The sequence below is a fragment of the Glycine soja genome, chromosome 20 (genome assembly GCF_004193775.1).
Source record: "Glycine soja cultivar W05 chromosome 20, ASM419377v2, whole genome shotgun sequence".
Lineage (NCBI taxonomy): Eukaryota > Viridiplantae > Streptophyta > Magnoliopsida > Fabales > Fabaceae > Glycine > Glycine soja.
In genome coordinates this window covers 48,671,391-48,687,332 of record NC_041021.1, presented here as the reverse complement: position 1 = coordinate 48,687,332, position 15,942 = coordinate 48,671,391, and the positions used below count along the sequence as shown (strand labels likewise).

At 31.0% G+C, this 15,942-nt stretch overlaps 1 protein-coding gene and 2 pseudogenes across 1 annotated transcript; 2 read left to right on the top strand and 1 right to left on the bottom strand.

Moving 5' to 3' along the window:
* Window positions 1–1,786: 1,786 nt before the first annotated feature.
* LOC114402195 lies at window positions 1,787–2,308 on the bottom strand (annotated as a pseudogene).
* A 2,949-nt stretch (window positions 2,309–5,257) lies between these two features.
* LOC114402194 lies at window positions 5,258–6,663 on the top strand (annotated as a pseudogene).
* Window positions 6,664–13,325: 6,662 nt separating this feature from the next.
* Window positions 13,326–15,838, top strand: LOC114402768 (GDSL esterase/lipase At5g33370-like). The gene is made up of 5 exons (XM_028365433.1): window positions 13,326–13,695; window positions 13,909–14,036; window positions 14,312–14,554; window positions 14,785–15,037; window positions 15,136–15,838. Exons 1-5 carry the CDS (start codon window positions 13,440–13,442, stop codon window positions 15,369–15,371), a joined length of 1,116 nt encoding a protein of 371 aa, XP_028221234.1. The 5' UTR covers window positions 13,326–13,439; the 3' UTR covers window positions 15,372–15,838.
* Window positions 15,839–15,942: the final 104 nt, after the last annotated feature.

The window sequence follows — 15,942 nt, the reverse complement described above, 5'->3', positions numbered from 1 at the left end:
TGTAGTTGAAATTGAGAAACGTTGGTGTTTGATAGTACGGGATACCGATATTTGTATGGCAGCAAAAACTTCGTTGTGCACACTGCATAGTGGAATTAATTCTGTAAGTCATAAATAATTAGTGCTCACATTTTAGAATGAATTTGAAAAAGTCGTTAATGTTTAAATAATAGGTAATATATAAAATTAATTAATTTTTTATTTGAAGAAATACTCAAGAGAAAAAGTAATATTTCAACTTTTTCAAGAATGAAATTAGTCTACATAAAAAAATTAAATTAATAATTTAATTTGCATTTTTACTCAAACATAGCAGTATATGGTCAGAAGTTTTGAGAACTTCGAAATCTAAAATAAGCATAACTTTAGTAGCGAAAAACAGAATTTGATTGCACAACGATACTCAATAATTTTAATGACAGACTTTAACAGGAAAAAACATTTAAAGGTTACTCCTTTTTTTAGTTGGAGGTTGATAGTTGGAAGTTCAAACCAGTGCCACATGGCTGTGGCAGGAAGACACTTCATGCCACTAATCCTTCGAGTCAGGAAATATATGAATATTTAATAAAAGGATTAAATCAAATTTGATTGCTTATCTATAATTTTGTTTAACTATAAAAAAATCTATATTTTTGTTTTAGTTGGGTTCTTTAAGTTTAAAAAATTTTATTTTGTTTTTCAACGTGTTTTACCAGATTAATTAAGTTATTATTTCGTTGGAGTATATTAATAAATCGTCAACTTAATAACGCGCCACAGGGATGGTAAAAAAGATCCACACCCACATGAAATATCTGCATTAAAAATTGTAATGGATAAAAGATTGATAGTTTAAATGGACATTGACAAATAAGGGGTATGGATTTTTTTACCCATTCGTTAACAGGTAAGATATGAGTATCATAATAATCATATATGTAAATACTCACTACCAGTTAACCATTTATGGTATCCTTTTTTTACAATACCAAATTTGATTTTTTTCATTAAAAACATGTAATCTTCACATAAAAATTTTCACATACCAAATCTGGAAATAATATAATTTATTTTTAAATTTTATAAAAAATAAAGAATCTATTCGATAAAGTGTTTCTTAAAAGAATAAAAAATTTTAATCCTTTGAGTTAATTACAGACCTTCTCAATTTGGAACATAAGAAAAAGTGTATTTTGTGAAAATTAAATTTTTTTTTTTTCACAAACTAACCTCCATATACCCATACGAAACTAATTCTACCTCCTTTTCCATAATTTATTAAGAATATATATTTGTTTATCTCCAAGGACATTGGTTGTAGCAATAAAAAACTGCACACAAAAAAAATTGATAACAATGATTATTATCCCTTTGATTCTAAGATTCAGATTTTCTGTTAAAGGCATAAAAAATAATAAATGAAGAAAATCAAAAACAAAAAAAAAATCATTATATATTGTAGATGCATACAAAAGAAATTGAGAGTGAATAAAAAAAAATAAAAAAACATCCACGTACCTTTCCTTTCTTCTCATTACCTCTGTTGTTCCAATTAACAACTTCATTTGCTATAAAATCCTTAGCTAACCCTTGCATTCACATAAGCATAGAAATCAATGGCCTTGAACCAATGTACTGTTTGAAGTAACTAATACGTGATAAAAAATAATAATAGAAACCAACAATAAAAAATTATACGAAATCTGATAAAATTGGATTGGAAAAAGTATCATACAAATATGCAAGAGGTTCGAATTTACTTGTGAGGGAACGGAAATCAAAATAATCATAAAAAAGCAGCATCTCAATTCTCAGAAACAGTGATCACAAAAGGAATAATACAAACCTTACAACCATTGATCCCAAACTGATAAAGCCTTATTCCGTTGGCCTTAAAAAAATTCCAAAGTCGTTTCTGGATACGGTTCAGGGCACAAACACCTGCACCAAAATATATACTATTACATATAAGAATCCTTCAACAATAGTCAGAAATAAAGGAACGGAAAATGAAGCTCACATTACGTAACGGAGACGGAGTGATTTCAGGAATTCGAAGCTGGCAGAATCGGGAAAGCCAACCCTAAAAATTAGTGCCGTTGTCGACCATGACGAAGTTGAGCAGCGTCACGAATATCTCCTCCTCGGCGCCATCGTCATGCGGCGGCGAAACATCGGCTGCGAGAGGAGCCTGGCCGTTAGAGCTGTCAAGCTTCATGGTTCTGGCGCGAAAATAGTGAACAATGAAAGAGGCGATTGATGTTGTTAGTTAATTACGTTGAGGAACTAGCGATTGATTCACGGGATCTTCAGTTTTCAGGATCTGTCAGTCCTAAAAAGTGGAAGGAGAAAACGTGAACTACTGAGTGAATAATTTATTAAATGTAAGAAGTGAAAAATGAAAGAGTAATAATCGTCATATGCATACTAGTATCTAATTATCTATCTAGCTAGCTCTAGTCTTGTTCCTATTGTCTTTCCTTCTTTTCTTTTTTTTTTATCAAGTTTTCTTCCTTTACTTCGTAATCTCATGAATACTTCCACGTGGGTATAGTTTTTAGTTGTATAATGTCCATCGACATGTGTTAGCTAGACTCAAGTTCTAGGCAATACACATATATGTACGTACTTGACAAGAACATACAGTTTTAAATTAACTTATCTAAAAGAAATAATAATTTGATCATTTGAATTGTAATTTTTTTAAAAAAAGCATAAAAAACTAATTTATACAAATATGCTTTATATCATAGATTGGTAGCAACACAAATTACATTTAAGAAAAACACATAACAAACATAATTAGTTCTTGTCGAAATTAATTTTAGCCGTACTTTTTATTGGATGTGACTGAGTTGTTAACTTTTTCAAAAGTGTTCATATATACTAGTACTAGAGCTCGGTACAAATTCAAAAAACAATTACAATGAACTTCTATGTATGGAAAGCCACACATTATTTTCTGTTCACCAAAATCCATCATTCCACGTAGAGCCATTTACTGGGGCAGGTTTTCTCTATTTACCCACCATTCTACATAGAGCCGTTTGTTGGCATGATTTTGCGCGTGTTCCTCCTACGTGCACGGTCACTGGGTGAAAGTAAATAAATAAAAGTGAACTGAACTGTATTTTTAATTTTAAAAAGGAAGAGATAACAAAACACGTATTAATCCGTGCCAACATTTTTCGTAGCAGTTCTGATAAGATAAATATTTGAACATAACATCTGAAAGGAAAGCACATGATGCCCATAGAAATTATCTATTAACTTGTCTATTATGGGGGGAGGAAATGATTCTTTTGAACAAGCTTTACTATTTACAAGTGGAAAGAGTGTTTGTGTGTTTGCAAATTAAATTCAGAGTGTGCAATTCCAATATATCAGTAGACATTAAAGGATATAGTGGACCAAAAATTGGCATCGCAATGTACAAGAACAGAACAAAAGAGTTCAGCACAATGGCATTTTTATACTTTTTTCTGTAAGAAGGTGATAGCGAAGAGAGTAGAGCAGACAACGAAAAGAAATAGCGATAGAACAGAGCAAACGGATGATGGGTTTCTTCTAAGTCACCAAGAGTTGTCCGTGAAAGTAACTTGGAACATCTTGTTGGAGAATTGAGGGGAATAAACAATTTACACCCGTGAGTAATGCATATAATCAAATTTGATATCCCATTTTAATCTAAAATCATTAAAATTTAAAAACTTAAAGCTCATGAATAATGAGCAATCACATAAATAATTTATACGCGTGAGTAATCAACAATCACAAGATTCAAGTCAATTAACTTGAGGCGCATGGCGACATAGGACACATGGGTTCAGTTTGAACTTTCAAATGATATCGCAACAAACAAAACAAGTTCCAGATCTAGCTTGATACCAAAACTGGCAGAGCATAACTCTTAAAACTCTTGTTATAAATTCATAATACTAATAGGAGTTGCATTCTATCAGCGCACTTGACTTCCACTACATTGAATCTACCCAAACTTTATGAACTATAATTTAATTGAATATACTAATAAAAAAAACTTAATTTAATATAGAGTTTCTATGGTACGTCAAAAATTGTGAGGATTTTGTTACTTTTTTTTTTTAACCAATAAAATTATCATGACATATGTCTTCTCATTAATTAAAGATTGTTTTTTTCAAATTACTCCTTGATTAGTTTTAAAAAATTAAAATTACAACTATTTTAAATTATAAAACTTTAATTAAACATAAGTTTAAAAGTATAAATCTTAATCCCCTTCACCGATATTAATGCAGAATCACAATTTTACTTCTTTTTTTCAACATAATAATAGTCACTCTAATTTATATTTAATCTGATTTTTAATTAAAATAGTTGTAATTTTAAATTTTTAAAAAATATTGTAAGTAATCGAGAACTAATTTGAAAAAAAAAACAAAAAATTCTTTAATTAATAAAAAATATATGACATGACAATTTTATTGGTTAAAAAAACAACAATACCAAATCCCTAACAATTTTTTGGACATCGTAAAAACTCTATTTAATATATCCCCGTCTTAATAGTCCCTTAAAGAATTTTTTTTGACGGAATAGTCACTTAAAGATAATTAATAATTTGTTAACACTGCTCACTACTATCATTTTTTTAAGAAGTTCTTTTTGTTTACTCATCAATTTAAAATTTAAAGAGAACACTATTTTTTTTAATTATACTCTTAGCAAGAAAATGAATAAAAACGTGTTCTTATCAAATTACTAGATGCTACTTAATGTTAATTTATTTTATTCAATTAAAAACAATTTTAAAAGTCATAAAATAAATTAAAAATCCAAACAAGTTAATAACCAATCTAAATATTGAATAAAATACAATATTTTATTTAGTTAAAAAATGATATTGCATTTAAATAAATAATTAAATTGAATCAAGTTTAACTACACGTTATTTAATTTTATTAAGTTTAATTACTTATTTAATTTTTATAGTAACCAAAATTTTCTTTTTAGTTTCTATACTTAAAAAATATCCTATTTTAATATCCATGGCTAGTTTTTTAGTGTGTTGTATAACAGTGACAAGCTTGTTTATGCTTGTTTTGTTCTAGTCTCCCATTTGCATGCATGCATGGCTAAAATTAGCGGGGCTTGTTTCATGTGCGTGCATGTGTATATATATAAATATGTTAGATGTTAATTGTTAGTTTTTTTTTTTAGCGAGATGAATCGAACCTAACCTTTCTCATCCTCCCTTCTTCTTTAGCACCAAACCAAGCTATAACTCATTTCATATGTGTATGATGTTGTGACAGGTGAGAACCTTGGCTTGGAGCCTACTCTGCCGTATTTGAGTCCTCTGCTTGTCGGAGAGAGGCTCCTAGTTGGTGCAAATTTTGCGTCCGCAGGGATTGGAATTCTCAATGATATCGGGTTTCAGTTTGTAAGTTCAATTACTTATAATATGAGGTGGTTAAAAAGGTTCAATATACGTGACCGAAGGTAATAGTGGCTTATGTAATTGTTTTGGCAGCTGCACATCATCCACATCTACAAGCAACTGAAGCTATTCGCGCATTACCAGCAAAGGTTGAGTGCACACATTGGTGAGGAGGGAGCACTAGTCCTCATCACTCTTGGAGGCAACGATTTTGTCAACAATTATTACCTGCTCCCATATTCACTAAGATCTCGCCAGTTTTCTCTCCCAGACTACGTGACCTATATCATATCCGAGTACTGCCTAATTCTGAGGGTATTAATTTCCCAATAAATATTGTATATCTTTGACCATGCATGCCCTTTCATGCGTATAGTTCAAATTGCTTAGAATTTGAGATTGCAGTTTGTTGACGAAATTAAATAACAGAGATCTTTAGTTTAAAGGGTAATAATTGATGATCCTATAAAATTGATGCTCATGGAAATGTAGAAGGGCCCTGTATGCCTCAAATTAGCAAATGAGTGTGACCATGCAGGAGACATAAAAAATTTGGTTGGTGAACCATACTCCTCCAAGGAATCAATAATTCATAACATAATTTATAATCAAAAATGTTTTTGGGTCTAATACATTAATAGCATTTTTTTTAATATAAACTTTTTCTTTTCAATTTCTTAACCAGCATTTCAAAATATTAATGTACTACTTATTACCAATTTTTTTTAATGAAGAAGTTCATTTCATTTTTTTTTTCTTATTTTAGAAGTACTTTTAGAGAAGTTTATATTCAAACAGACCCTTAATCCACAACTTGTTGAAATGATCAAAGGAGTCAACCAAGAGATTGGCGCTCACGTCTTCATTGCTGTAAATGCATATGAAATGCACATGGATTTCGTTACCAACCCTCAAGCTTTTGGTACGTGCACTACTATTGATAAATTACTAAATTATCTGACCATTATTTGATTTAATATGAGTTTTAGACCCAAATTCGGTTTTGCATATTAAACTTTTACTATGGACTTGGGCCAACAGGATTTGTTACACCAAAGATAGCTTGATGTGGGCAAGGCCCGTTTAATGGGGTTGGACTCTGCACACCCCTTTCAAACTTGTGTCCTAATAGAGACCTATACGCGTTTTGGGATCCATTTCAGCCATCCGAGAAAGCTAACCGAATCATAGTCCAACAGATGATGACTGGATCTGCCCTCCCTAAGTTTTGTTATCTGATGATGATTTCCTCTAGCTAGTGTCATTTGTGGTTTCAAAAATGTCCTATTCCTTTGATTGCATCGTTGTGAGAATTTTTGTGTGTAGTGGAGCATGTTAATTTATGATCATGGCTCCAACTTTATGTACTTCCTAAAAATGTAGAAATCTATGATTAAAAGTCTTGTGTATTTTTAATGGCGGATAATGCACGTGATGAACATTTAACGAACATAGTCGAAGTCCTTCTCAATTCTCATAGTGAAGTTCTGGAAAGACCAGATAGGCATGTTAAGCATAGGGAAGTTTCCTTGAGAGATTGAAGAGTGTGCATGTATACTGGATACAAATGCGTCAGTTCGAATAGCTTTTTATGGTTACAGGTTCGAATACCTTGATAAAATAACGTATTGGTTGGGTAAATGAAATTAAAATAAAAATTATTTTTGACCATGTTGATGTTGGTTAATCAAAGTAACCATTATTTTTAAAATATTATTTAAAATAATATTAATCTATTTTATATAACAATTAATTTATATATTTAAATACAAATAACAAGTAATTGTTTAACAAGTCAGGTAGACACTCATTACTTTTAAGAAATGTATATACTTGATACATTTTTTGAAAGGCAAAAAAAGGTATACTTTATATGAAAAAAACTATACGTCTTATTCATGTTCATGATACTCACCAAGTCGCATTAGATGATAGAATCATGGGTGCATGGGGAAATTCTACCAGACTCAATTGTAATAAGGCGAATAACTATACAAATTTAAAATAACTTGTTATGCCCACAGGGGAAAAAAAAAAAAAAGAAGAAGAAGAAAAAAGTAAGGGCCTGTACGCACACAAAACACTCCAAACGCATTTAAGAGCGTACCAAACTTAGGTAGCTATAGGTAGCTTTCAATAAATAAGTAGGGGCCTAGACGGATAGGGATCCTCTCAATTTGAGATAAATTGAAGAGTGTTCAGTTTAACCAATATGCACTGTTAGATCAAAATGAATGACTGAGATTTATTAATCATCAAATGTCACCATTTAATTAAACTGACCGAATCCTCAATTCTAATTTCGTTTCTCTTTTTTGTTCTCAAATCAATGCCGGCGAATTCCTCACCCTCTAGACCTTCATTTCCGGTGACTCTTCCGGCTGGGTCTAAGCAAACAAAATCTCATTTTACTTATTCTGGGCTTTTTCTTTTCCTCATTTTCTCAACAAACAAAATTTTCAGAAGCTCCCAAATCATTCCCTATATTCCATTCTATGAAGCACCGACACCAACACGGACACTGAACACGATACGGATACTGACACGTGGACACCTGTAATGTCCAAAATATAAAACGTAATACGGGTGTCGTGTCGGTGTCGGACATTGACACGAACGCGTGTCGGACACCGGACACGGCAAAGGGCTGGAGTGTCCGTGCTTCATAGATTCCATTTGAAAACAACAGTTTTCTTGAGATCTTCAATTCATTGCAAACATATTAGAGAACAATGTAGACAGTCTTAACTTACTGGAATTTTCTCCACAAATGGTTGTCTGAAATTGATTGAGATTTTTAAGATAATTAGTTATTTGGTGTATGATTTTTTAAATATTCTTTCTCCTAAACCTTTTTCTTTATCTTGACTGTTGAAATATTGCTTCCTGGTTGGTGTGTTTTTAATATTTTCTAAGGTCACTGTGGACATGGACAATCTTTCTCAATTTTCCGGCCACCGCACTACAAAGAGAGAAAGAGACAGGAGTATTATACACTTTTTAACGACGTGAAGTACGAAGAGAGAGATGAGACAATTGAATCCAATTGATTTTTTTTAATATTTATTGAAGGACAGGTGACAGGATCTGAGATTTCACCTCCAGTTCCCGCCATTACGGGAGAGGATTCAGGTCAACTAGTGAAAAAGTAACTATTTTTTTAATAAATTACAAAAACGCAAAGAAAGAAGATGTAAAATGAAAAAAAAAATGGTTTTAACAATTTTTGGACAGCTTTTATACGACAATAGATTAACGCGAATCACATAGGAATGAGTTATGAATGTTGTTATAGAGTGTTTGGAGTCTATTGAGTATGAAGACATCATGTTTGAGATGTGAAAGTTTTATACTTATACCTATAAGTTTCTTAAAATCACATTTAAGATGTCAAACTCAACATACTATTAAATTAATTATGCAAATCGTCTAAAATTATATTGTATGTTCTTCGATCTTTCTAAACAGGTTTTAGAAAATCAAGGGTGCTAGAGTCTTTAGAGAATATTAAAGTTTTGAAAATCTTTACTAGTGTCATATATGGATGCATGTCCAAGATTAATGTTGGCCACATAATTTTCTCAAATGATAAAAAAGAGTTGTTTAGTTATTATAAAGATGATACTTTTGAGACAATTGAAGAAGAAATGGGTCAAAATAGAATCAAGAATGAGAAACTTTTAAATCTTCTTTTCCCTAAGATCTGCATTTCATACGAAAAAATTAAGTGTGTTTGTAAAAAAAATAAAAGCAGACATTGATCATGAAATTTGTGGGGAAAAGACTTAGCATGAACTTCTAAAAGCTCATCTCAAGAACTAATGTAACCCCAAGGTGAAAGGATTTTATAAACATGAGGAATGACTACTTCATTGTTCGATTCTTTGAGGATAAATATATCATGAGGGTGTTTTTGGAGGTCACTGGATCATCCTAAACCATTATCTCATTGTTCAACAATAGCAATTAAAATCTCATACGTAAGTCAATAAGTTAAAACCAATTGCAGTATAGATACGTATCCAGAGATTTTATATTAAGTATTATGTTAGACATGTCCTCTTAAAAATTGAGAATGGATAGGATAGTCAAGGTGAATTCAAACACTTTGTATAAACAAGAAGGTGCATTACATGATGATTCAATGACTTAGAGGACAAGATCAATTTGCATTGGAATTGACTTGAGGGGAACAATTTTGAATCAAACAACAAAGTATATCATGTTAGGAATTTTATAATTCCTAATTAATTAATTAATGTGGGTTACATATTATATTATAATATTTATATTAGTTATTTATATTTTTTATAACTGATTTAATTTAATGAGTCTATTAGACTATCAACATAAAATTAATATGATCTTAATGAACGAAAATCAGTTTAACTCATTAGGAAGTAATGAAAATCCTAATAGATTTAAAACTTGAGACACGGTTATGGTCCCCAAACACGAAATCATAAATAATTTTCTTCTTTCCTCATCTGAAGCGGAAACAAATGTCCCATAAAGAATAAGGAAATTTGGTTAAGAAAGGTCATTAAACCAATTATTTGTGACTGTTTTTTAGATTTCACTGCATTGATCAATCATTATGGATCCAAGTTGATATTCTTAAAACTCTTCTTGATAATTTAACATAATATATTTTTGGTGGTTATTGATATTTTATAAGAATTTATTTTAAATGTGATGGTTGTGACTATAGTCAAGAACAAATGCATAATTCTTAACTTAGAAGGGTAAACCGAGTCTCATGAAAGGAACAACAACTCTCATAAATTTAAAAGTTCGTCTTATACTCTAACTATATTTAGTCTTTAGTATCCCACAAAGACTTTCACCAACAGAAATATTGTTATAAGTATTATGTAACCAAAGCCTCTTTGGACTCAAACACAAGTGTTATTTGACTTGCTTCATAAGACAAATGTATAAGATAAGATTCAAGTGTTTTCTCTACGTACTTAAAGTGTAATAGTCTATTCTATGTTATACAATAATGTTGCTAATATATATATATATATATATATATATATATATATATATATATATATATATATATATATATATATATGTATATTAAAGTGATTCAGACCACTTTCTTCCAAATGCATATTAAGTGCATCGAGAAAACAAATACCACAAATTTGGTATTTCTATCATATATTATTTTTTTTATTTCTCTTTTTTTTTTTCTCTATTTCCATATAAAGATATAACTAACTTGGATCATGCAATACTAGCTAAAGCATAAAAGTAATATATTTTATTTATTTATCTTTACTATTTAAAAGGTATGAAATATTTTTAAATTATTATTATGTTGGTTAATTATATTTTTATATAATATTTTTTATTTTTTGCCGAAACCCTTAGTTAATGAAGTACCACTTTCTTATTAGAGAGGCATTGAACTTCTTTTAACTGTTAATTGTGTTCTTTTAACAGTTAAAATAATTTCAACAAATTAACTTTCTTATTTAATATTTGATAGTTACAAGAGAACAAATTTTAATGCGACTGGTTTTACTTTCACATTTCCTTTTACCAATGTCCCCTATTTTTGTTTGATGCTATGATTGGCAGGCGGTGGAATATGGCAAATAAAAAGCGAATATGTATCTAATAGGAAAAAAATGGAGATATGTAGGTGCAAGTATTTAGACTCATTTAAAATTAACCTAACGTCAAGTACTTCTTAAAGAAATTTTGCCCACTAAGCTATACGAGTCAATTAACAGGGTAGCTAGTAATTTATACTTGCCTCGACAGTACCTTCTTATTCTACGTTTGATAACCACATGTCCACATTGCTTATGCATCCACACTTTGAACATTGATTATTAACCAAGTAGCTAGTAATTTATACTTGGTGTGATAACGCCTTTTTCTACGTTGATAACCATTTTTTGCATCCACGCTTTGATCATTCATAATTTCATACACATGTAGTAAATATCTCCGTACTTTACTCATAAATAAAAATATTAATATTTTTTTATTATACCTCAATTTACTCTTATATTGTAATTTTTTATATAAAAAATCATTCAAAAATTGTAAAATTAAAATTGACAACTCAGAAAGTGAGACTCCATTTCCCCAATGTTCTATTTTCCTTGCCTATGGACTTACCGCTATACATTTTACACATAATTTTTTAAATTTTACTTTAGTAATCCACATAATCCTTTATTTCATAGATTATCGAGAAAAAAATTGACATTTGATTACAGAACAACAAACAACATCTAAAATATTATATCTAAATGTTGTCTTGTTTTTATCTCTAAAATTAAAGGGTGTGTTTGTTACGGGAAAATAGAAAAGGGTTGATTAGCCAATAAAAGGCTATGACACCTTCTTAGTTTTTGGCTAAATTATAAGTTTACTCCATTTTTCATTCCTGATTCAAAATTTCAATTCCTCTATTTTTTTCGTGATTTTTTTTTACTAGAATTGTAATTTGGTCTTAATTTTTGCATTGGATTGGTACATAATATCTTGGTGTATAAAAAGACTCAGATATCTTTATTCTAAATATTTTTTTATTAGGAATATTTATATCATTTTATATACATATTATTTTTCTTTCACATTTTATGTAACTAAACAAAAAAAAGAAATTTTTTATCTTTACTTTATTATATATTTTTGTACCAAATAATCTCCAAGATTATATCATTTTCTTCACTTTCTTTCTTAAATTAATAATACCAAAAGGTAGAGAGTATATTTTAAAAAAAATAGAATATGCAATTTAATTAAACATCTCCTGTATAAAGAAGAGAAGTGTAATTTTCTCTTATTTTAAATAATGTGATTTTTTATATAAAAAAGGTCATAGGATTACATGTATCAAAGAAAAAATAATAAAAAAGTAATATTAAGATTCTATATTTTATAAGACTTAAATATATTTTTTGTTTATATAAGTTCGTGTTTTTATTTTTATTTTTAGTCGTTTGTGTTTTTTTTTTCAGTTTTGATTCTTGTAAGGTTTTTTAAAAAAATATTTTTTAGTCCTGTAAATTTAGGTTTTTTAAATTTTAGTCCCTTTAGAATTCCAATGTTTCATTTTTAAACCTTCTAAATTCATGTTTATTGGAACTATTGGAATTGAAAAAAAATACAAACTTAAGAAGGACCAACATTAAAAAAAAAATTATATGAACTACAAATGAACTTAAAAAAAATTCAATGACATAAATTAAAAAAAGATAAACTTAAAAAATCTAAAAAATGAAAAAAAACTTACATGGACCAAAATTGAGAAAGTAAAAACTTATTTGAACCGAAAAATATATTTAAACCATTTTATTAAATAAAAATAGATAAAGACTGAAACAAAGATAAATAAACGTAGAAGAAGAAAGAAAAAAGTAATCCTAAAAAAAACGAAAGAAAAAGAAGAATAAAAGCTGGAAATAGCATTTTTTCCAAAAACTAATTCTAAACTTTTTTAGGCTAGCTAGAATAAAACGAAAAAAGACGAAACAGTACATGCTACAGATATGCAATGTTCTTCTTTTAATTTGACGTGGAATTCCAGCAGAAGCATGGATGGTCAAACTGCCAATGCTTCCTCTGGTTTAGTTAGTAAGCTTAGTTACATTACAATTTACTAAGTCTTAAACGTAGCTTGTAATTAAAAGAGGGTCAAATCTACCCACTTTATATCATGCACGTATCTGCATGAATTTGCTAGACCATGCCATAAACAGTGCAGTTGTCAGGTATAACGTTTCTCCCAACTCTCGCGACCTTAATTTCCAATACAACTATGCTATTCAATATTCATATAACCGCATATGCAAAATGCAACTACCTGTATATGGGCCATTCATTTTTTAAATGACACAACCACCTAGTCAGAACTATGTAATAAGATGGACCTATTCCCATACTTGCACTTGACACATCAGTCTATATATATATATATATATATATATATGTAACACCTCTGTAGTGTAGCCACCACCAATCACAAATAGCCCTCTTGGCCTTCAATTTCGTCCAATTCCAAATCATGGCTAGCTCTTCAGTTTTCACGTCTTACATTGTTTTGAGTCTAGTGATGGCACTAGCAATTAGCGGTTTCAATTTCAAAGGGGCAGAGGCAGCACGTGCCTTCTTTGTGTTTGGTGATTCTCTCGTTGACAATGGCAACAACAACTACTTAGCCACCACAGCTAGAGCAGACGCTCCACCTTATGGCATTGATTATCCAACTCGCAGACCCACTGGCCGTTTCTCTAATGGCCTCAATATTCCTGATTTTATCAGCTGAGTTCTAATTTTGATTTCTCCATCGCTAATATATTTTGTGCTGTTTAATTAATACTATATGGCTTTTTTTTTGTTGGACGTTACATGCGTTCGGACCCATTTCCTGATGAAATTGTCTTACTACAATTATACGGACCAAGAATGCCCATAACTAATATATGACTTATTATGCCATGTAGTGTAAGTTAATTTGTGATTAATTTTTGCAGGTCAAGAACTTGGGTCAGAGTCCACGTTGCCATATTTAAGTCCTGAGCTCAACGGGGAAAGATTGCTCGTGGGTGCCAACTTTGCTTCTGCTGGCATTGGAATCCTCAATGACACTGGAGTCCAATTTGTATGTGAATTGTTATAATAATATAATATGGACCAATAATTTATATGTGCAATCAAGGTTTTGAATATTGGCCGCGGTCACGTTACAGTTTTGTTGAGTTTGTTGATATTGCGATAAATTATGCACAAATGCGACCAATACGATTTCAATTGCGGTTGAAGACAGTTAAAAAATCTTGATATTGTGGTCCAAATCATACTCTCGGACCGTTTTTTAAAACATTGTGTGCGATTGATTTGGTTGAATTAAGGATATATATGTTGTTGCCATTGCAGGTAAACATCATTAGAATCACAAGACAACTGGAATACTTCCAAGAATACCAACAAAGGGTGAGTGCCCTCGTCGGAGATGAGAAAACAAAGGAATTAGTAAATGGAGCACTAGTCCTCATCACCTGTGGAGGTAACGATTTTGTGAACAACTACTACTTGGTGCCTAACTCTGCTAGATCCCGCCAATTCGCTTTGCCAGATTATGTCACGTATGTGATCTCTGAGTACAAGAAGGTTCTGCGGGTTCGTGTTGTTACTAACTCTATCTATCTATCCCCGTATATATTTGGTCTCACATGCATATTGCCTTTTCACTATCTTAATTATTTTAGTTGACCACATATATATAAAAACTAATTATGTCACTCATGTGAAGATCATGTGCAAGCTAGTACAATAAATTAATTAACATTTTCCTTTGCTTATAACTCTACTATTTCTAATGGCATGCAATTAATTGATTATTGGATCAGAGGCTATATGATCTTGGAGCACGTAGGGTGGTGGTGACAGGAACTGGTCCACTGGGTTGTGTTCCAGCGGAATTAGCCCTGCGTGGCAGAAATGGAGAATGCTCAGAGGAGCTGCAGCGTGCCTCTGCCTTGTACAACCCACAACTTGTTGAGATGATCAAACAACTCAATAAGGAAGTTGGTTCAGATGTCTTCGTTGCAGCCAACACACAACTCATGCACGATGATTTCGTCACTAATCCTCAAGCATATGGTAATTAATTCATTATATATAAGCCTTGAATTGATTCTAGTAATTAACTTGGACAATTTGAATTAAACGAGGCATAAATGATTGTGTGGTGGGTGCAGGATTTATTACGTCAAAAGTAGCATGTTGCGGTCAAGGACCCTTTAATGGTCTTGGACTATGCACGGTAGTGTCCAACTTATGTCCAAACCGTCACGAATTCGCGTTTTGGGATCCATTCCATCCATCGGAAAAAGCTAACAGGTTGATCGTTCAGCAGATTATGTCAGGAACCTCAAAGTACATGCACCCAATGAATCTCAGCACTATTTTGGCCTTGGATTCCAAGAAATACTAATCATACATCTTCCATACACTACAGTTACAGAAAAGCAGCGTTTGTTAATTTATTTGTGTGATATTTCCGTATTGGAATGTCCAGAAAGTGAAGAATTATATATGTTTTTCCGCTCCTTCGAATAATGACATGTGCCTTCCTCTCCATTGAAGCAAAGAGAAACCGCAGAATAAGTGAGTTCTTTTGTGTGATTTTGAGGAATGAGAATGTATTTAGGGGAGGGTCAATTGATACTACTTCTATCTTGGATCTTATTAGGGTCTAGTTATGGTTTTGGTTTTGAGAAAAATTAGAGGGTTCTTACTATTCAGATTGGTATATTGAACCTTTCTATTGTATCTCTTAGTGTTGACCTACTTTGTATCTTGTTAATGGATTAGAGTACTCCTTGTACTCTCCAAAATCTATTAAAATTTTGCTTATGAAAAAAGTTGGTAATCTTCAATAAACTCTTGTTTTTTAATCTTCATGTGACAGACTTTTTACAAAGACATATTGAGTTGTATTTGCCACTTTCATCTTATTATTGTTGTGGTGATATAAATAATTTTTAGAGCAACTCTTAGTTGTG